Source organism: Megalobrama amblycephala, linkage group LG4, assembly GCF_018812025.1.
Source record: "Megalobrama amblycephala isolate DHTTF-2021 linkage group LG4, ASM1881202v1, whole genome shotgun sequence".
In the NCBI taxonomy this organism is placed as follows: domain Eukaryota; kingdom Metazoa; phylum Chordata; class Actinopteri; order Cypriniformes; family Xenocyprididae; genus Megalobrama; species Megalobrama amblycephala.
The window spans coordinates 31,495,132-31,516,876 of record NC_063047.1 but is presented as its reverse complement, the minus strand read 5'-3'; the positions used below and the strand labels follow the sequence as shown (position 1 = coordinate 31,516,876).

Below are 21,745 nucleotides of genomic sequence, written 5' to 3'. Positions count from 1 at the left end.
GTCGAGATAAAATGTTGAGAATAAAGTCATTAAATTACGAGAAAAAAGTACTTAAATTATGAGAAAAATGTCATTAAATTTCGAGAAAAAAGTCGAGATAAAATGTTGAGAATAAACTCATTAAATTATGAAAATAAAGTCATTAAATTACGAGAAAAAAGTCGTTAAATTATGAGAACAAATTCGTAATTTAACGAATTTGTTCTCATAATTTAACAACTTTTTTCTCGTAATTTAATGACTTTATTTTCATAACGTCAAATTTAACGTCATTTTTCTCATAATTTAACGAAATTTTTCTCGTAATTTAACAACTTTTTTCTCGTAATTTAATGACTTTATTCTCAACATTTATCTCGACTTTTTTTCTCGAAATTGAACAAGTTTTTTCTTGTAATTTAACGAGTTTATTCTCAACATTTTATCTCAACTTTTTTTCTCGAAATTTAACAAGTTTTTCTCGTAATTTAACGACTTTATTCTCAACATTTTATCTTGACTTTTTTCTCTAAATTTAACAAGTTTTTTCTCGTAATTTAATGACTTTATTCTCGAGATGGTTTTATTTTTTTATTATTGCTTGGCCCTAATCCTCTTCCGTATATATGAAATTATTGAATATATGAATATTCTAAAATTCTTGACTGACGCTTTTGATCAATTTAATGCATTCTTGCTGAATACAAATATTAATTTTTTAAAACCATAAAATAAAAAATCTCACTAACCCCAAATAAGTATTAATTTTTTACTTTTGGACCTCCAAATATGGTGTTATTTCCCCAGTATTGACATAAAAATGTATTGCTCTTCCATTTTATATACGGGATGGTAATTATGTAATATGTATTTTGTTTGTTTTCCCCCTTTGTATCTGTTTTGTAATTGTCAGTGACTGTAAAAGCCAAAAATCTATGCACAGAATCAGCGCTGAGTTCATTAATAGGAAATGGGATGCGACATTGATGGGAATTTCATGACATCACTGTGGTTAATTATAGTTTTCCCCTATGTTAAATGCGCAATGCCTTATTTTTGCTCATAATGTCATCGTTCTGTCATCATTTACTCAGCCTAATGTTGTTCCAAACCTGAATGACTTTCTTTTTTCTGTGGCACACAAAAGAAGATATTTTGTTTTGGACCCCATTGTCTTTCATTGCATGGGCAGTTGAAACATTCTTCATAATATCTAGTCAATGATATCAGAATTTCCAAATATTCCTTATAAGTTCACAGTAGTGCCAAATGTTCATTCAAAATGTGTTTTGCTCTTGACCTCTAATGCATTTGCTGTACTAAGTATTATTATTAATGTTGGATTTTTAAAGGGTTTGAGGACTACTTGTGTTTTTGTCTAGTAGAAAGGAAAGATAATGAAATCTTGAACGTATGCATCAGTAGATTTTGTGCTGGTGTGCAATTTTATACATACTGTTTGCCTGCATTTTTTTTTCCACAGGACATTTTGTAATTGTTGCTGTTTGTATTACTAAAAACTGAACATAGGGAACATGTGGATTTGTATCCACTCTCACAGTACATGATAAAGTGCCTTATCTCAATGTACTTTTTCAGAATCTGCTTTGAATCATTTTTGTACAGCCAACTTAACTGATAAACCTAAGGGATCTGACTGTTTTTGGACCTAACTTTGTCTCCTTACTACTGATGTTGTATACAAATAACGTTTGGTGATGTTTTAATACCAATTCCACACTGAGTATACAGTACTACAGTGAATCATGTACCTAAATGTTCTCGCATGTCGTAATGTTGATGTCAGCGACTTATTGTCTGTTAAAACATAATAGTTGAATGTGTGTGCTCCAATTCTGGGAAGATTTCTTATGCATCTTTTCATGGACTTGGAACCAATTATACAAACATTGGACTTTAATCTCGCATAATGTGAATAAAGTACTTTTCACATCAGTTTTGTGTCTACATTTTTTTTTTCTTCAACATTTTCAACTGCACTAGTAGTTGTCACATTTGACAGTTTTTGTTTAGCTGTCTCTGTGTGGTTAGCACAAGTAAACCAATGCTCTTTAGTTGCATGGTCTCCTTTCACAGGATCTTACACTCTCATGAGAAAACATGTCAAGAGTAATTTAAGATTTAGCGTTTCAGATAAAGCAAACCTAGTACACAGAAAAAATGTGCACAGGCATGAGACAGTACAGTCACAACAAAATGGCTACAGAGCTAAACTGAAGTCTTAGGTAAAGAACATCAGTTTATATTTATTTGCTTCATGACCAAATTGCAGATCTCAAATCCTCTAAATATATTCTTTGAATAGTGGTTCAACGAATCACAAAACTCACGGTTTGGATCCTATTACGGTTCTTGATTCAACCATATATATACTTTCCATTTATTATTTAAAGCACACTTTGTGTACTTTGATACCATAGAAAAAACTACTAGCCTAACTAATAAAGCTCAAAAATTATTAAAGGCAAGTGAACAGTCAATAAAAAATAAGATCAAATACACTAATTACAAGCATAGGTAAATATAATATAACAATTAGAAATAAAGTAAGGTCTAACTAGTGTATTCAGGTACAGACATGCAATAATTAGGCCTAAATGTAAAATAACATTGTAGTGTTCACTGTTTTTATACAATAAAAATTAAAATTAAATATAGATTAAAGTTGTGTTTTGTTGTTTGATTAACTTAAAGGGACAGTCCACTCAAAAATAGAAATTCTGTTCACCCAGAAAATTCTGTCATTAATTACTCACACTATTATCCAAATTATAATTATCCAAACCTGTAAGACCTTCGTTCATTTTCAGTACACAAATGAAGATATTTTTGATGAAATCCGAGAGCTTTCTGTCCCTCCATAGAGATCTAAAGCAACTACCACTTTCAAGGTCAAGAAAGGTATTAAAGACACCATTAAAGTACTCCATGTGACTCCAGTGGTTTAAGCTCAATTTTACAAAGCCACGTGAGTGCTTTGTTTGTGCAAAAAAAAACATAATTTACCACTTTATTCACAAAATAATATTATCCAAAGTGGTGCCCTCATGAACGTTTGTTGCAGATCAATATTTTTATAAAGAGGTAAATTATGTTTTTTTTTGCGCAAACAAAGCACTTGCGGCGCTTCATAAAATTGAGGTTAAACCACTGGAGTCACATGGAGTACTTTAATGATGTCTTTCCTACCTTTCTGGACCTTGAAAGTGGTATTTGCGTTGGATCTCTATAGTCACATCGCGCAGACAGACAGCAACATGATGAACGAAGGTCTTACGGATGTGGAACAACACGAGGGGTAGTAATTAATGACAGAATTTAAATTTTTTGGGTGAACCAAACCTTTTAATGACAATTGCCCTGTCCAAAAATCCACACTTGTGGTCTTGGCCACTTGAAAGCGCGTGCACGTGTCAGGAAGTAAGTGCGCAATGCTGTCACATGTCTTAAAATGCCAAAGTGCAGTGTCCTTAATGCACACTAAACCTACACTATCTCGAATACCACTTGGTAGCCGTATTCAAGGCTAAGTGTATCCCATCATGCATCATGATTAGGAACTCACATGCCCCGAAATCATGAGGAAAACATTTCACTGTAAGTTAATATATTATTATATGTATATATTACATAATATATATGTAATTAGGGCTGCACAACGATTAATCGCAATTAATCATTTGCAAAATAAAAGTCTGTGTTTACATAATATATGTGTGTGTTCTGTGTATAATAATTATGTATATATAAATACATGCACATACATGTATAAATTTAAAAAATATATACATGTATAAATAAATATACATATTTATATATATTTTATATTACATATAAATATAAATATTTTATATATAATATAATGTTTTTCTTAAATATATACATGTATGTGCATGTATTTATATATACATAATTATTATACACAAAACACACACATATATTACGTAACACAGACTTTTATTTTGCAAACGATTAATCGCGATTAATCGTTGTGCAGCCCTATATGTAATATATATTAATACATAATATATGTAATAATTACATATAATTTGGTAGTAAAACATAAAGTGTTGCACATTTTATTGGTGCAAAGAAGAGTAGGCTATGTGTGTTTTGTACAACATTTGCATCTGCTTTTTATCAATTAGAAGCACCACAATTTTACTGTTAAATAGGGACTACTGAACAGACATTTAAAAGTTTATTTTAAAATGCAAAGTATTGAAAATCAAAACAAAGCTCCGTAAACATTTTTGCAACGCTATAAGGGTGTCCCATTGGGTAATCAAAAGTTCTACACAGGAAATACGTCAAGTAAGTAGACAAGTGGCAATATGCAAAGACCGCAAGTGTGGGTATTTGGACAGCAGCGGGTATTTATAGGTTGCTGTCACTTTAAGAACGAATGCACGGATCCAATATAACGATACACAAACTGCATCCCAATTCAAAGCCTGCATGCAAGACTTCAAAAGACCAGCTTAGACATAACTTTTCCTAGCTTTTTTCACATTAATATGAACGTTTTAAGTAGATGTTACATAAAAATATAAAATATAGATGTTATATAAAAGTGTATATAAAAATAAACACAAGAACCTTTTGAGCGACGACCAGTTCTGGTACATACATTTAACGCAAATCAAATGATAAACAACAAATGATTTTTGTCCTGTAAATACTTTGTACACACAATATACTGTCTGTCACCCCTTTAGCTCATTTATAAGTGGTTAAACTGAACTCAGTCCGTGTTACATAAAGTCTCCCCAACATGATAGATGTGTTTATAATTTCCTAATAAGTACATTAGATTCACAATTTTGTAAAATCAGGATGACCTACATATCATAAACCCAGATTTATCAACAGATTATACTCGTCTGACTTTGTAAATGAAGGCATCTTTAAACCTCTTGAGAACTAAAGTGTAACTTCTATCTCTATGGTAACCACTCTCCGCTCCCTGCCCACGTGATCTGCTCCGTTACTTCCTGCGGCAACACTCTCGCTCTCTACCGCTGCTGCCTGCAGTCAGTCTCACCATTGAACACGCCACGCGCAGGTTACTATCACTATCTATATGCCAGTCAACAACGTTTCAGCCGTCTTTTTCCTTTCACTCTGACTCAAAGTCCTCGGTTTCGTTTAAACACGTCGTTTATACTGCCTCTTGCCGTGTTTATTCAACATAGGAGCTTTTTCCTGATCTTTATAATCTGCTCTGGGTAAGAAAAGCGCGTTTGTTGTCCGTGTAAAGGCAGCCCAGTTTCTCAGCAATGGCGACAGCTGCGGTATCTGCCCCTGCTGGCGGCGGCCCGAACCCCGGATCCGGTGCCGAGTTGGTCCGCGGTCAGGCTTTCGATGTCGGGCCGCGCTACAGCAACCTCTCGTACATTGGAGAAGGTGCATACGGCATGGTTTGGTAAGATGCGTTTATACTTGTTGTAAACATGTATACTGTTGTTTTTCCGAGTATTGTAATTATGTTTCTTTTGTTGCTTGGATTTGTTCATTCAATCACAGTGCTATGCACCAGCCCCACTTCTTCTCTCGTTATCATGGACGTGCTGCTTTTGCTTGAAACCAGTTGCATGCACTTTTCTTTCTTTATGCTGGACTTTTAAACATTTTCCCCTGGCTGAGTTTTAGATTTGCATTGACAAGTTCACACAGAGTCTGACATCTGTCAAAGCAGTTCTGATTATGCTGCTGTTGGAAATTCATTATTCAATCATTTTGCACTGCAAATGTATTTTTTAGGCTATGAATTATTATTTTTTTCTCTTTCTCAAGCTTATTTTTTTTTTGTATGAGGGTTCTTTTGTTGAACTATCAGCTTGATGGCATTGTAATTAAATTTAGTTGATGTGCTTCCCACTGGATTTAGTGTCAGGATTGCATTGCATTGATTTGTAGAAACATGCATGATCTGTAGGGCAGTTCCAGTCTGTAAAACATCATGCTAAGACCAGACATCAGGCATGGATTAAAACTTAATGAAAGTGTAGATGTGAAATTTGCGCAGTGCTTTTCCAGGAATGTCAAGGTGGCAGGGCTCTCCAGGGCGGCGTGGGCGCGGGCTCCCCAAGGTTGTGCAAAACTGGTAGGAACAAGAGGCACTTGGATGCATTTCACTGTTGGATCTGCCCACGAAACAGTTGAAATTGATAGTCCTTGAGTTGGACCTACACTTCTAACTTTAAACGTTGGCTAGGTACACTAGAGTGGATGAGCATCATTTTTTCCAAATATGAATGTTTCGCCAGTTTCCCAAGACCTGATTTTCCCTAATTTGTAAATCAAACATGTACACCGTTAGATTTATACAGTGGTGTTGAAATTATGTAACAAAGGAGAATTGTTGTGGTTAAGTTTCAAGCTAGCTTTGTTACAGTTGAGAGACTGCTGGCTCAAATGTGCAGTCTGATCGCCCATCTGTTCTGGTGAGAGGAGTCCGTTGGCTAAACGAATGAGCTCATTGCTGGCAGGCCTAGTTTTGCTCTTCTCGCACGGATGAATGAATGGTTCACACCCACTCCCAACAGCTACAGACTAGAACAAGCCACCCTGGGTTGACTGTCATATGGACGTGTAGGCCTGTAACATGTTGTGCTGAACAGGCTGTAAGAGTACTGAAGCCTTTATTCAGCCTTGCTTTTGACTGACAGCCTTTGCAAAAGAGTTTGAGTAAAGAAGAATGTTGATTAATCATTTAATCCAATATATGCGGTTATACTGGTGGAAAAAAAATGTTAGGACAAACATGCATGTTGAGCTTGCTGTCATTTATTAAGACATGGTGTCTTAAATGTTGTACCCTTGTGAAAGATTTGTGATGCTGAAATGGTATGTATCATATATAGCATACTATTACTTTTGTATGTGTGTGTGTGTGTGTGTGTGTGTGTGTGTGTATGCATATATGTAAACACATAAAAGTTTGGTGGGTAAGATTTGTGTTTTGAAAGAAGTTTCTTCTGCTCACCTAGACTGCATTTGTTTGATAAAAAATACAGTAAAAACAGTAATATTGTGAAATATTATTACAGTTTAAAATAACTGTTTTCTGTTTAAATATTTTGAAGTTTCATTTATTCCTGTGATGCAAAAATCTATTTTCAGCATCATTACTCCAGTCTTCAGTGTCACATGATCCTTCAGAAATAATTGTGCACAAAATTTTTTTTTTCTTTTTCTTTTTTTTTTTGCTGTTTTGGAGTACCCTTATGAAGTGATGCTGATGTCTACTCAGGTATAGACCTTAGTTAGATTAGACACCATAGGCTGTGAAGCATAGATGTACAATGGCACACACTGTATAAATAGATCACACAATTTTCACAACTCAACTTTTAAAGGAGACCTATAATGCCCCTTTTACAAGATGTAATTTAAGTCTCTGGTGTCCCCAGAATGTCTGTGAAGTTTCAGCTCAAAATACCCCACAGATCATTTATTATAGCTTGTCAAATTTGCCCCTATTTGGGTGTGAGCAAAAACACGCCGTTTTTGTGTGTGTCCCTTTAAATGCAAATGAGCTGCTGCGGTTGCTCAACAACAACAAAGCCGGACAATCTCACACAGCCAAAATGAGGATTGTCAGTAACGGTGTTCAGCCTTACATTGTTCAAACACTGATGACTGAGACTCAGGAAGAAGTTACAACTTTTAGAATGCATCTGGGCATCTCTGAATGGTTAGTGGATACATTTATGTAGTTTCTGTGGAGTTGATTCAACTCATCAACTAGCATGTGCCGTCATGTAAATTGACCCTCGTTTGTGAAGCAGTACGGCGTTAAATGACGGCATCGCAACAACACTCTACTACAACAACTCTTCCTCTTCTCTAAAGCAGCCCAACATGACCTCAACCCTTTTTTTGCGTGTTCCTTGCTGCAGAGTTTATGTAAATTTCAGGGTTAGTGATGTCACTAACCTGGGAAGAAGCTTGTTGTAGTCCCAACCAGCCATTTGTTGTAGTCCTTAAAAAGCTATTTCTGTGAAATTACCTCCGTTTGCATTGAACTTTGAGCATCGTAACTTTGCAGATGTTTTTTTTTAAGCTCAAACAGCAACATTACACACTAACTAAAGTTTAAAAAAAGTGAAATCATAATCAAGGACCCATTTAAAACTGTTTTATGGAGTTTTTGTTTTTTTGGGAAAGACCATTTTGTCGACTGAACAATTGGTATTTTGTTAAACAACAGTACAGTCCATTGAATGCCCTGTATTCTATCCATCACAGTCTTGTTTTCATTCCTGTCAAAAATGAAATAAGGCGCTACCCTGACTAAGGGGTATAGGAGTCAAAATATGCTCTGAATCCCACTAAGAGTGAATTTTACCTATTAATTCCTTTTAATTCAGTTTATCAATTGTGGTGATCCCATTTTTGGCATAATCTAGAGGTGCGGTTCACATACTCCTTAAATGCTGCACTGCCGATTGGGAGTTCTGGATGTTCTAATGGATTTTGCATTACACTCCTGTGTCCACGAGGAAGCGTTTTGTGTGACAGACATCCTGTACTGTATTATGCAAAACAAGACATGCCAGTAGTTTTGGGACAAACAAACAATAGGCTGTTTGATCACAATCGGACGCCGGCTTCCTTGAATCCTAGAATACGAACGTTCTCAGTTGCAGGAGCATTGCAGCAGATATTCTAAACTGATGACGTCCATGATCTTGGATCTGCTTTGTATACCAGACTCATTTGTAAACACAAAACCGTTCCAGTAACTGCAACTGCGGTTCAGTTTCGTCCAATATCATCCACAAGCCTGGCGTTCGCTGAGAGGCCCCCTGTGATGTAATAGCTGGAGAATGTGGAGTTTAGCTCTGTTGCTGAGGGAGGTTGGGAACAGGCTGGGTTTCAGTTTTAAACCAGAGAGCGAGTGAATGAGCGAAGAGAGGGCAGGAAATGGAAGGGAAGGGGTGGGTAAGTGGATTTAGGAATGGAGAAAGTGAGGCGAACGGCTGCAGTCCATTTTGTTGTTCAGCTGCACTGAAGCGGTGATTCCCGTAAACGTATGTGTGTGTGTGTAAAGCGAATGTGTCTATTGTATAACAGCATCTAATTACTGGAGGTGACGTCCTCTGTAGATTCACATGGCAAGTGTAATTAAGCTGTATTATTGAGACTTAAATACAGCTTTTAGTGTTTTAGGTATAAATGAACGAGATGTTAAATTTATTCTTGGTAATGAACGCTTGTTGTCACACTTGCAGAATGAGGATTTCGATTCTACTTACAAAATTAAATTGGCATAATGTTTGTGTGCCTAAATAGCTGTAACTTGCAAACATTTTGCAGATCTTCAGTGTCCATGAAAGAGTCCATAGATGCTTTGAGACATCTGATATTCCTTAACACTCTGAGGTCTAAAAACGCGCCGGCGCGTTTTGCAGGTTTTTTTTCACATTGCAGCAAAACAGACTTAAAATACTCCGTCATTTTTTGTCATAGAAACATAAGTAATACATCAATTGAAACTATAGAATATCTCCTTTTATTTGTATACACTCAGAGTAAAAACAAAATGTTGTGCTTTTTGTAAAATAAAGAAAACTAACATGATGCGTGATCTCTCATCTCCCTCTGAACGAAGTCCAATCTGATAGTTCTCAGAAAATGAAGTGTAACTTAGTGAATACTAATCACAAAAAATTCATACTTATGTCTAACAAAACGTTGAAATGTCAGGTTTTAAATCGTGCAAGTCAAATCGAAAACAAACATTCTGTGTTTATGTAATCTGTATGAAAAGAGAGCCATGTCAGAAGTCCGTGATTCAGCTCATTACCCACTAATGCGGCCACACCCACGGAGCCAGCGCTATTCACAGGCAAATTCAGAGACAACACATGCATTCATCATCTCAATCGTGTATTTATTGCCTTGAAAATTGTTTATCTGGATGAAAAAGCCATGGTTAGCGATCTCTGGAAGACATTCAGTAAATTCCTGTTTGTTTTCTTCTATTGATAAGTTTTAAGTGAGTTTTTGTTTCTTTAGCGCCCTCCGGCTGTAGTATGAATTGGTAAACACCATTCATGGAATATCGTCTTCTTCTTAGGTGAATTTGTGGACTAAAATGCACAGAGAGCGCCCTCCGGCTGCAGTATGAATTGCAAACACCAGCGCTCATAGAGATAACAATGAATATTAAATAAAAAATAACTCCTCTGTATAGAAAATTGACATAAACATATGAGAATCCTATATTTCTCCAAATGTGCATGCTTTTAAACTAAAAGCCTATATTCAGACTCTTTGCATCACAGAAATACATTATATTTTAAAGTATAATATAAAACCATTATTTTATATTGTAATAAAATTTTTCTGTATGTTTCATATACCATGATGAGCTTGAGACATCACAGAAGTTTTTTTTCACAGCCTACCTGACTGAAATGCCTCATTAATATGCAAGTCTTTTCAGGTCATTACTATTCAATTCTTTTGTCTTCACAGGTGAGAATGAGCCATTATTCATGGAGATTCACGCCTCCTCGCATACCGTGTTTCTTGGCAAAAAGTGTCTTACAAAAACTAAATCAGTATATTGTTATAAATGAAAGAGTAGTCAGCATAATTTTTACATAATTTTGAAGCAAAAACTCTAGTCTACAACCTTCAATACCCAAAAGTCTTGTGAACACAGATTTAATATACTTTTATTGGCCTTATATCAGTGACTTAAGTTTTTTGTTTTTTCAGTAACCACGCATAAACGTTATTCCTTCAAAAACACAAACATGTACACACATGTTCCTCACATATTATGGTAGCCTAGTTTGTGCTGAATACAGTGTAATGACACTTGTGTCATTAATATGTTTATGAACAACTGAAAAAAGCACAAATGTCAGGGCATGTCAAAACTTCTCCAGGCCCCAAATCAGCCTCAGACTCCAGAGGGTTAATCAGTTTCAAAGCATCATCAAATCATTTGATTGTGCATGAGCAAGACCATGCATTCATAAGTAATAGATACTTAAAAAACAATTATTAATAACAATTAACACTTTACAATAAGTTCCCATTTGTTAACATTAGTTAATCCGTTAGCTAACATGAACTAACAACAAGCAATATATTTTTCGCAGCATTTGTTCATTGATCCAGTGGTCAATTCCCAATGGACAAATTCAAGTTCTGCACTACTTTTTTTTTTTTCTTTCTTTTTTTTCTCTTTCGAGAAGCTGTTTTAATGCCAAATTTAACTAATGTTAAAGGGATAGTTAACCCAAAAATGAAAATTGTGTCATCATTTACTCACCCTCAAGTTGTTCCAAACCTGTAAAAATGTCTTAAGGAAGATATTTTGAAGACAGTTTATAACCAGGCTGTTTGGGGGCACCATTGACTTCCATAGTAGGAAAATAAATACTATTGGAAGTCAATGGTGCCCCAGAACTGTTCAGTTTCCCACATTCTTCAAAATACCTTCCTTTGTGTTCAACAGAACAAAGAAATGTCTACAGGTTTGGAACAACCTGAGGGTGAGTAAATGATGACAGAATTTTCTTTTTTTTCAATATTAATATTATAAAGAGACAAGAATATTTTTGGTGCGCCAAAACAACAAAATAATGACTTATTTAGTGATGGCCGATTTCAAAACACCACACCAAAAATATTCTCATCACTTTCTAATATTAATATTGAACCACTGTACTCACATGAACCGATTTAAATATGTTTTTAGTACCTTTATGGATCTTGAGAGAGGAAATGTCATTTCTCCCTATGGAGGCCTCACTGAGCCATCGGATTTCAACAAAAATATCTTAATTTGTGTTCCGAAGATGAACGAAGGTCTTACGGGTGTGGAACGGCATGAGGATGAGTAATAAATTACATAATTTTCATTTTTGGGTGAACTAACCCTTTAACAGATGACGTTTTACACTTTTTTTTCTTTTTTTTTCTTTTAATTTTAAAAATGTATTAGTAAATGTTGATATTAGCATTAAGATTAATAAATGCTGTAGAAGTATTGTTTGTTGTTAACAGTTCATATTAATATTAACTAATAGGTTAATACTCAGGTACAAATTGCTTACTGACCCAGTTGAAGAAAAAAAGTAAATTTCTATAATGTACTTAAAGTGCTTAAAAAAACATTGCATGCAGCGTCTGTGGAGTGTGGAGAGTTACTGGAGCGCGCAGCCGCGCACGTCTCTCACAAGGAACGTCATGGCAGTGATTGACAAGCCAGAGGTCCAATCGTTTACGCGATGATCGCATAAACGATTGGCTGATGTTTTTAAGGCCTTACCTCGTGCACAGATTATGTATATTAATATTATTCCCTTTCAGTGCACCTAATAAATAGTCTTTTATCAGTTAGTAAAGACAGTTTCAAGTAATATTGCAAAAATGTATAAAACAAAACATCCTCTGTAGCACCTTTTAAGATAATCTTAAGAACATCTAAGTGTACTCAACTGTGCTATTTTGAAACACCATGAAATATGAACTAAAATGTGCTTATAATATACTATCTCTGTATTTAAAAAATGTATTTAGATACCACAAATTGTAGTACATTTGAACCTATAGTGTACTACAAGTGGTAACTAAATATATTTTTTAAATACAGGGATAGTAGCCTATATTATAAACACATTTTAGTTCATATTTCATGGTGTCTCAAAATAGCACAGTCGAGTACACTTAGATGTTCTTAAGATTATCTTAAGTACTAAAGGAGAATTTTTAGTATAAAGTACAAAATTAGTGCACGAAAATAGAGCACATTAAGTACATTATAGAAGTGTACTTTTTTTTTTCACCTGGGGATCTCTCTTATGTTTTATGTTATTGCATTATGTTCTGTTTAATGGCCTTTTAGTCTGCTTTTCAGTTCACCTGACCATGATCAGATGCATTTATTTATTAGGGGGTGTAAAATTGATGCACAATACTTGTTGGCTGTTGGCTCTGAAGACTCTTTTAACTTTAACTACAATATGTTTTTACTTGCCAGCTTAATTCTCAAAATTGTTGCGACATTTATGTGGTGTGCTATTGCAGAAGTGGCTCTGTGGGTAGTGGCTCTAAACCATAAGGAGGAATGCTGCAGGATTGACTACCAGTTCCAGTTCCTCAGGGCATGACCCTGCCTCTGTACTTCATAGTTGGTCTCGGTGCTATGGTCTTAACTCTGAAGTAAAAGTGAATGTATTTCTTGATTGCTTCACTTAGCATGCAGACATTTGTGGGAAGTACTGGAGCTCATAGATGTGTTGTAGTTAATTGTATCAGCTGTTTTTATTTGTAGTTTTGTCACCAAGTGCATGAAACCGCTATTTTGGGTTTAAAAACATTGTTTTATTTTCCAAACATTATCTTCCATTAGATACAGAATATAATGCTCTAGTCTCAATTTCAATCTTCACTGTAAGTTCACAGTATTTTTTCCCCTTTATTTTCTACAAACTGCTTTCACTAATGTCATAAAAGCATCCTTCCGCTAATTGGGTGGCTTCTGGTTTAATTTGTGAAATTACTGGATTCAGAATTTTGTGGTAACACTCCAAGAATAAATGCTTTCTGCATTTTCTCTCTTTTTTTTTTTTTTTTTTTTTTTTTTTTTTTCCTTTCACACTTTCAGTTTCCAGAAAAGAGCTCATACATGCGTTGAGACATGTAATATTTCTTTATTAATTTCAAATTACCAAAGCATTTCATTGTGCACGCATGCAGGCCTTACATTTATAAGTAATAGATATTTAATACAATTATCTGGTAACACTTTACAATAAGGTCTCATTAGTTAACATTAGTTACATTAATTCATGCATTAACTTACGTCTAACTAACAATGAGCAATAGGCCTATTTTTTTACAGCATTTATTAATTTGTTAAAGGTTCCATCGAACGTTTTTTTACAAGATGTAATATAAGTCTAAGGTGTCCCCTAAATGTGTCTGTGAAGTTTCAGCTCAAAATACCCCATAGATGTTTTTTAATTAATTTTTTTAACTGCCTATTTTGGGGCATCATTAAATATGAGCCAATTCATGCTGCGGCCCCTTTAAATGCTCACGCTCCCCGCCCACGGAGCTCGCGCTTGCCTTAAACAGCATAAACAAAGTTTACACAGCTAATTTAACCCTCAAAATGGATCTTTACAAAGTGTTTGTCATGCATGCTGCATGCATACAGCGGATTATGTGAGTATTGTATTTATTTGGATGTTTACATTTGATTCTGAATGAGTTTGATAGTGCTCTGTGGCTAACGGCTAATGCTACACTGTTGGAGAGATTTATAAAGAATGAAGTTGTGTTTATGAATTATACAGACTGCAAGTGTTTAATAATGAAAATAACGACGGCTCTTGTCTCCGTGAATACAGTAAGAAACGATGGTAACTTTAACCACATTTAACAGTACATTAGCAACATGCTAACGAAACATTTAGAAAGACAATTTACAAATATCAGTAAAAATATCATGTTATCATGGATCATGTCAGTTATTATTGCTCCATCTGCCATTTTTCACTATTGTTCTTGCTTGCTTACCTAGTCTGATGATTCAGTTGTGCACATCCAGACGTTAATACTGGCTGTCCTTGTCTAATGCTTTGAACATGGGCTGGTATATGCAAATACTGGGGGTGTACACCCCGAATGTTACGTAACAGTTGGTGTTATGTTGAGATTCGCCTGTTCTTCGGAGGTCTTTTAAACAAATGAGATTTATATAAGGAGGAGGAAACAATGGTGTTTGAGACTCACTGTATGTCATTTCCATGTACTGAACTCTTGTTATTCAACTATGCCAAGGTAAATTCAATTTTTAATTCTAGGGCACCTTTAAAGGGTTAGTTCACCCAAAAATGAAAATTCTGTCATTACTCACCCTCATGTCGTTCCACACCCATAAAACCTTCATTCATTTTCGGAACACAAATTAAGATATTTTTGATAAAATTCGATGGCTCAGTGAGGCCTGCATTGAAAGCAAGTTAATTTACACTTTTAAAAGCCCAGAAAGGTACTAAAGTTATATTTAAAACAGTTCATGTGACTACAGTGGTTCAACCTTAGGCCCCGTTTACACTAGTGCATTTTTTTTTTTTTAAATGCATAAGTTTTGCCACGGTTACTCCTGTCATTTACACTGCGCTGGCGTTTTCGAATCTCGAAAACACCGTTTTAAAATAAAAATGCACTAGTGTAACCCTAACCTTGTCTCTATAGTAAGTACATGTAGTTAATTAATAGTACTCATTACTTATTTGAGTAATTACAATGTAACTACGTCACTGTAAAATAAAGTGTAACCTAGTTTTCTGGTTTGATCTTGAAAAAAACAGACGGTTATTGCCATTTGTTTTTTACTTTGGCTCAATTTTATGATGTTATGATTTGTCTGTTTTGAAAAATAAATTTCCATTCATCATCTCACCTAGATAATCTTGAAATCAATACGAGTTGTAAAAGCAAGTAGTGCTCCAGATGTACATTATTTTCTGGTATGTCTAATGTTTTGTTATTGTCTGTGGTTACCAGAGAAATGATAATGTTACAATTTAAAATAAACATAAATGTAAAACATATGTAACTATTATGATGTTCCTAAATGTTACTGGTAATTATGTTGTGCTTTTAGTAATATAACTACAGATAGTTCTTCTGCTTATTAGGTAATTATACTAATTTTCTTACGTTGTTTGAGGGTAAGAGTTTCCTGTTGCTGCGGCTATTAAATACGTCACTCAGGTCTGGTGTAAAGACTTATCTCTCTCTGGCTGTTTGCTTTAGCAGGTTGACTCACTCATTCAGAGGCATGTATCTATAGCTGTAGTAAATTGAGATCTTCTGTGCTCTCGTTGCAAATAGCACCTCTTCATTACTGTTCAAATTACGTTAATAATTACTATAATGGCTGTTTGTCCACTTGAGCTTGAGTTCAGTAAATGCTGTCTGTTTGTGCAGGTTGAATTTCCTGTGATGAGAATTGTCCGTTTCTGTTTTTCTTTGTGCATAGCTGTTGTTCTTGATTCATGGTCTGCCAACTTTAAAATCATTATATTATATTATATGCACAATTAATCAGATTTTAATTGTGACAACCATTTCTGCTTCACTCTATTTATTAAGAATAATTGTCTGTGATGTTTTAAAAAAATTAATTTCTAATAAATAAATATATATATATATATATATATATATATATATATATATATATATATATATATATATATATATATATATATATATATATATATATATATATATATATATAATCGATATATAATCCTGTGCTGGAAAGCTTTTCTAATATTAATGCGGGTTCTAAAGCTCTTGCCTCATCATAACCCTTCTTTTTCCAGTGATATTCCTCTGACTTTTTTTCACATTTGTAATGTCTCTCAGCCATATCTCTTTCTACAGTCTTTCTTCAGATCACCCTCTTGCTCACTCTCTCTTTGATTATTCTCTCTCACCTTGTTGTTTTATTTGGTGCAACAGATGTAAATATTTATCCGAAGACTGGACATAGCAAAGCCCAGTGTAAAGCTTACACCCAACTTTTTTACATGCAACCGGCCCCAGATCCTCAACTGATGCCATAAAATTCATTTAGACTATTGTTTGCCAATTGGTAGGGTGAGCATTGATTAATTTCGGACACAAAAGAACACTTGACACATGAACAACTGATTTCAAGTAAAAAAAAGAACAAGGTGTTTTTTTTTTTTTTTTTTTTTTTTTTTTTTTATGCATTGTGGGAAATATTAAAGCCTAGCCTGATTTGCACCAGGTTTGGATAGTCATATGGAGTGCAACAGTGCCAGTCCCTTTTTTCAGCTGCGCTGGTTCTGGAAGTTTTTTTTTTTTTTTTCATTATTTTTTGCCATAGGGATTTAAAAATAGTCTTCATTAAAGAGTTATAAGCCATGAATAAAGCCAATCAGCTTTCAGGTAAATCACAACACTACAAACATTGATTTTAAGCAAAAAAAGTGTTTTAAATTAAAAACAAAGGTACATACGGAAGAGGATTAGGGCCAAGCAATAATAAAAAAATAAAACCATCTCGAGATTAAAGTTGTTAAATTTCGAGAAAAAAGTCGAGATAAAATGTTGAGAATAAAGTCATTAAATTACGAGAAAATAGTCGTTAAATTACGAGAAAAAATGTGTTAAATTTCGAGAAAAAAGTCGAGATAAAATGTTGAGAATAAACTCATTAAATTATGAGAAAAAAGTCATTAAATTATGAGAAAAAAGTCATTAAATTATGAGAAAAAAGTCGTTAAATTATGAGAACAAATTCGTAATTTAACGACCTTTTTCTCATAATTCAATGACTTTATTCTCAACATTTTAATCTCGACTTTTTTCTCAATTTTTACGAGTTTTTCCTCGAAATTTAACAACTTTAATCTCGATGATTTTATTTTTTTTATTATTGCTTGTCCCTAATCCTCTTCCATAGGTACAAATCTATGTACTTAACGGTTTAGTGAGGGGAAAGAACTACAATCCCATGAAGCATTGCCATAATCAAATTAAAAAATGGAGAAATATAAAACTGCTCATTTACAAATGTTGATTATATGTATAAAACAATAGGCTATTTTTTTAGTTTATTGCAAAATATATAATATAATATAATATAATATAATATAATATAATATAATATTTTATATATATATAATTTCAGTATTTTGAGAGTGTAAGGAGATCGACTCGATTACGTCATTTGCAGTACTTCATGGGAGTGGGTGGAGCTATTTTGGACCATGTTGCTTTTTCGACTCTGATTGGTGTAATATCCTGTACAGCATTGTGGGTAATGGAGTTTTTCCACCAGGAATTCCACTGTTAAACACGATTTAAAAAAAAAACTGAAATAATGCAGGCTGACAGCTTCAGCAGAAGCAAATACCACGGATTAACAACCTCGTAGCTCACAGTAGGTTTGTCTTAAAAGGTTTATAATTATTATTGTTTAAAATCAGTTTCCTTATGGAGAAAATTAATGGAGTTTTACTTCCGGAACCCAACTGTTGCACTCTGTTGTATGCGCAGTGAGGGATGTTGTCACATAATTACACTTTCTTTTATGCACCCTTGTGTGCGCACAAATGTACATCCAAATATATTAGTTAATACATGTACAAGCTCACACATGCCTGCGTTTACACACACACATGCTGTTTGAGTGCAGGCTGTGTGGCTACTGCCTGGGCCGTACCTCCATGCCAAACTCTGCCACAGTGCCAGTCTCCATGGCAACCCTTCTGCCAAGGACGTCAATCTGCCGTCACACGAACCAGCCTGACTGGGAGGAGTGTCAGAAGGAGCAGGCAACCGAGGGAGTGAATGAAAGCTGAGGAAAGGGAGAGTGCTTAATTTTGTTTTTATTTGCATGGTTGGTCATTTTTGCAGACTTTGACAAGGCATGTCAAGAACATGACCATATAAGGGTGGAAAATAATCTCAATTCAAGATGGTTAATTTATTATTAGTGATGTTTGCTAAATTTCTAAGGCAGTCTTCACTATTGGTACAACCATTCATAACATTCTAGTAATGACTTATTAACATTTAATTTAAAACCTTAAAGGGATAGTTAACCCAAAACTGAAAATTATCCCTTGATTTACTCACACTCAAGCCATCCTAGGTGTATATGACTATCTTCTTTCAGACGAACGCAATCAGAAATATATTTAAAAATATCCTGGCTCTTCCAAGCTTTATAATGGTAGTTAATGGGGCATTGTATTTTGAAGCCCAAAAAAATGCATCCATCATAAAAATAATCCATACGGCTCCGGGGGTTAATATAGGCCTTTGAAGCGAAGCGATGGGTTTTGTAAGAAAAATATCCATATTTATTAACTAAAATATCTAGCTTCCGGCAGACGACCATACGCATACTCCGTGAGTCACCTTGTGCCACAAGAGTAACTCCCGACGTGATGTATGACGTAGGACATCGAAGTAGCGTAAGCCTCTTGTGGTTCAAACAAATAAAAAAAACTCAAGCTCCTCTTCTCTTATATCGAAATCCTCTGACATTTCTCTTTAAAAATTCTCTTTTTAGACTTCTAATTTGTGACCGATGTTTTGTTTTGCTTATTCCGTGTTTGTCATTGCATTATGTGTTGGGTTTAGGGGTTACTCTTAGAGGGTATGGCCGTCTGCCGGAAGCTAGATTAGTTTTAAATATGGATATTTTTCTTACAAAACCCATCGCTTCACTTCAGAAGGCCTTTATTAACCCCCTGTAACTTGACTAGCACAAACCTTAGTAAATCACCTTGCATGATTCATTTAAATACTCTCATCTTATAAATTTTGCGTCTGAAAGTGTAGTATGCATATGCAATAAGGTCAGTCACAAAAATAATGCCTTTTTGTGTTATTTTTTTTCGCTGCATGTCTTTAGTACTGTAAATCATGACAGTAGTTTAACGCCAAAAGAGGGTTTGCACTGGCGCAAGCTGTTAGTAAATCTGGCCCCAAGTGTTCTGTCAGGCACTTCATACTTTTTTATATCATGTGATCATTTTATGGATTTAGTTTTAATTAAATTTAATTAATTTATTTTGTTTACATTTTATTAATTAAAAAGCGCATAAACATACTTTTTAACTTTAAAATTTAAATAGCCCGTTAAACATGAACATATTATGCAATCGTTTAAGACAGTGGTTCCCAAACTTTTTAACGTGGAGTACCCCCTGAAGGGATTACCATCCTTCTGCGTACCCCCTCTCTTCCACTTCGACTGCAGTCACACCTTTACCATTAAGTGACAATATTTGCCCCCTAAATTGATTTTCCAGTGCATTTTTTTACCTTTATGAATAACTTTATAAAATAAATAATGTTTTAAATAAAAAAATGTTCAATAGAGAAATATGCAATGATGGTAAAACGAAGTAAAACTTTTAAATATTAAACTAAAACCGCCATTAGGTGGCAGCAAGTCACTGTTTTTATGAGTGAGTCATCGAGTCATTCATTCAGTAACGAAGCAAGTGGCTGTGAATGAATCATTGAATCATTGACTCTCACGATTCGTTCAAAGCAGCAGAATTGTTCGCGAAACACAGACGTGTGTTGTAGTTCTGCTGTGGTTTTCGTTAGAACTATTATTTCATTGCAAAATAGAGTAAATACTGACAGTACTGTGTTTAAAATGTATGTTTTATTTTTTGACCTGTTGTATAATAATGTCACGTTTGCAGTCATGTGGATATTTGGGAACAATTGCGTTCTTGCTCGTCATCATCATTAAACACAAGAACTCACACAAGGTATGTTTTTGTATCGGAGGAAGTTTGAGTCTTAAATCGAAATTAATCCATTATCTGTGTCTCTATATTTGTTCTTCATGCGTGTAAGTGCTGAATCCCCACTTTTACAAAGGTGCATTGTCGAGAACGACAGTAGCCTAATTTAGCGCAATTTAAGGCAGCAGATTCTGCACACAATCTATCATATCCATGCTGCTTGTGTGGATACAGTCATTTTTGACTGCAAATGATGAGGTAATTTTATTAAATGTACTGGATTTATGACATTTTGGCAGTTAGAAATAGATGCTCGATTTTAATGTTATTTTAAGGTAGAATTAAATGAACTTCTCAGCATTTTGTTCGCGTACCCCCTTTTGTCACCTCACGTACCCCCAGGGGTACGCGTACCCCAGTTTGGGAACCACTGGTTTAAGACATTTCTCCTTATATAGAAACTTTTTGGCATAAAATGTTCTTTGAAATTGACTCAACCTTAGAGTTCTATTTAGAACACCATTGAACCTATAGCATCATGGTAATGACTTCTGCCCTGGCAAACTCCCCTCACATTTCCTTCTTCGAATGTAAAAACTAGTTTTGTGAAGTAAGGTCTGTTTGATCTGCTTGTTCAGTCTCCAAAGTATGGTGAAACCGTTCAACCTAGTTAATGTCTTTAAGATTTTCTGGTTTATAGAATTTGAAAAGCTTCTTATTGGCACAGCTGTGAATGTGCAGGCGTTCTGGGTTAGGAGCAGAAAAGAAAGGATTATCCAGCCTTGTGGTGTCCCGGCCCCATTTTGACGAGCCTTAGAAGTGCCTTCACCCTCAGAAGGTGCATAGAAATAGAAGCATCTCTGTTTTTTCTTTAAGCATTTGGAGAAGCCTGTTAAAAGGGATCTTATGAATGCACAAATAGGCATGTAAAACACGTATATAATGCCATATTGCATAACGTATCTAAATGGGTGCATCTTATGAAACTGCGAACCTGTCTGGTTATGTTTCACCCCAAAATAAAATGAAAGTAATTTTTAGGGTTTGGACATTATGACTTTTTTTTTTTTTTTTTTAATGACAGTTAAATACATACATTCTCATTAATGTAATGCAAATGATCTCATTCTCATTACTGTAAGAAATAACTACATTTAATTTAGCAAGTATTTATGCATCGTAATAGGTGTTAAACTGCCTATTATGTATGCTTTAATTTAATGAAATATGGATAAAAAAACCTGTTATGGTAATTACTTTACAATTTGGGGCAAAATTGTGCTTAATTATTAATGTTGTTTTTATGATTATTATTATTGTTATTTATCCATTTTATGAAATAAATCTCATTCCTCTCAGTTCTCATTACCGTAATGCAACTTATCTCATTCTCATTACTCTAATGTGGAAAAAAACACATTAGCTGTTTCCATCGCCCTATTTTTATGCGCATT

The 21,745-nt window shown here is 34.6% G+C and overlaps 1 protein-coding gene across 2 annotated transcripts in view; it reads left to right on the top strand.

Annotated features, from left to right (window-relative positions):
• The first annotated feature begins 5,006 nt into the window (after positions 1–5,006).
• mapk1 (mitogen-activated protein kinase 1) overlaps positions 5,007–21,745 on the top strand; it is a 39,725-nt gene continuing 22,986 nt past the window's right edge. Inside the window, exon 1 of one of the 2 annotated variants that reach the window (XM_048188870.1) lies at positions 5,007–5,425. In XM_048188870.1, coding sequence (XP_048044827.1) covers positions 5,280–5,425 — 146 coding nt within the window. In that variant the 5' untranslated portion in view covers positions 5,007–5,279. The remainder of the gene's footprint in view (positions 5,426–21,745) is intronic. The other variant, XM_048188869.1, reaches the window with a different exon arrangement.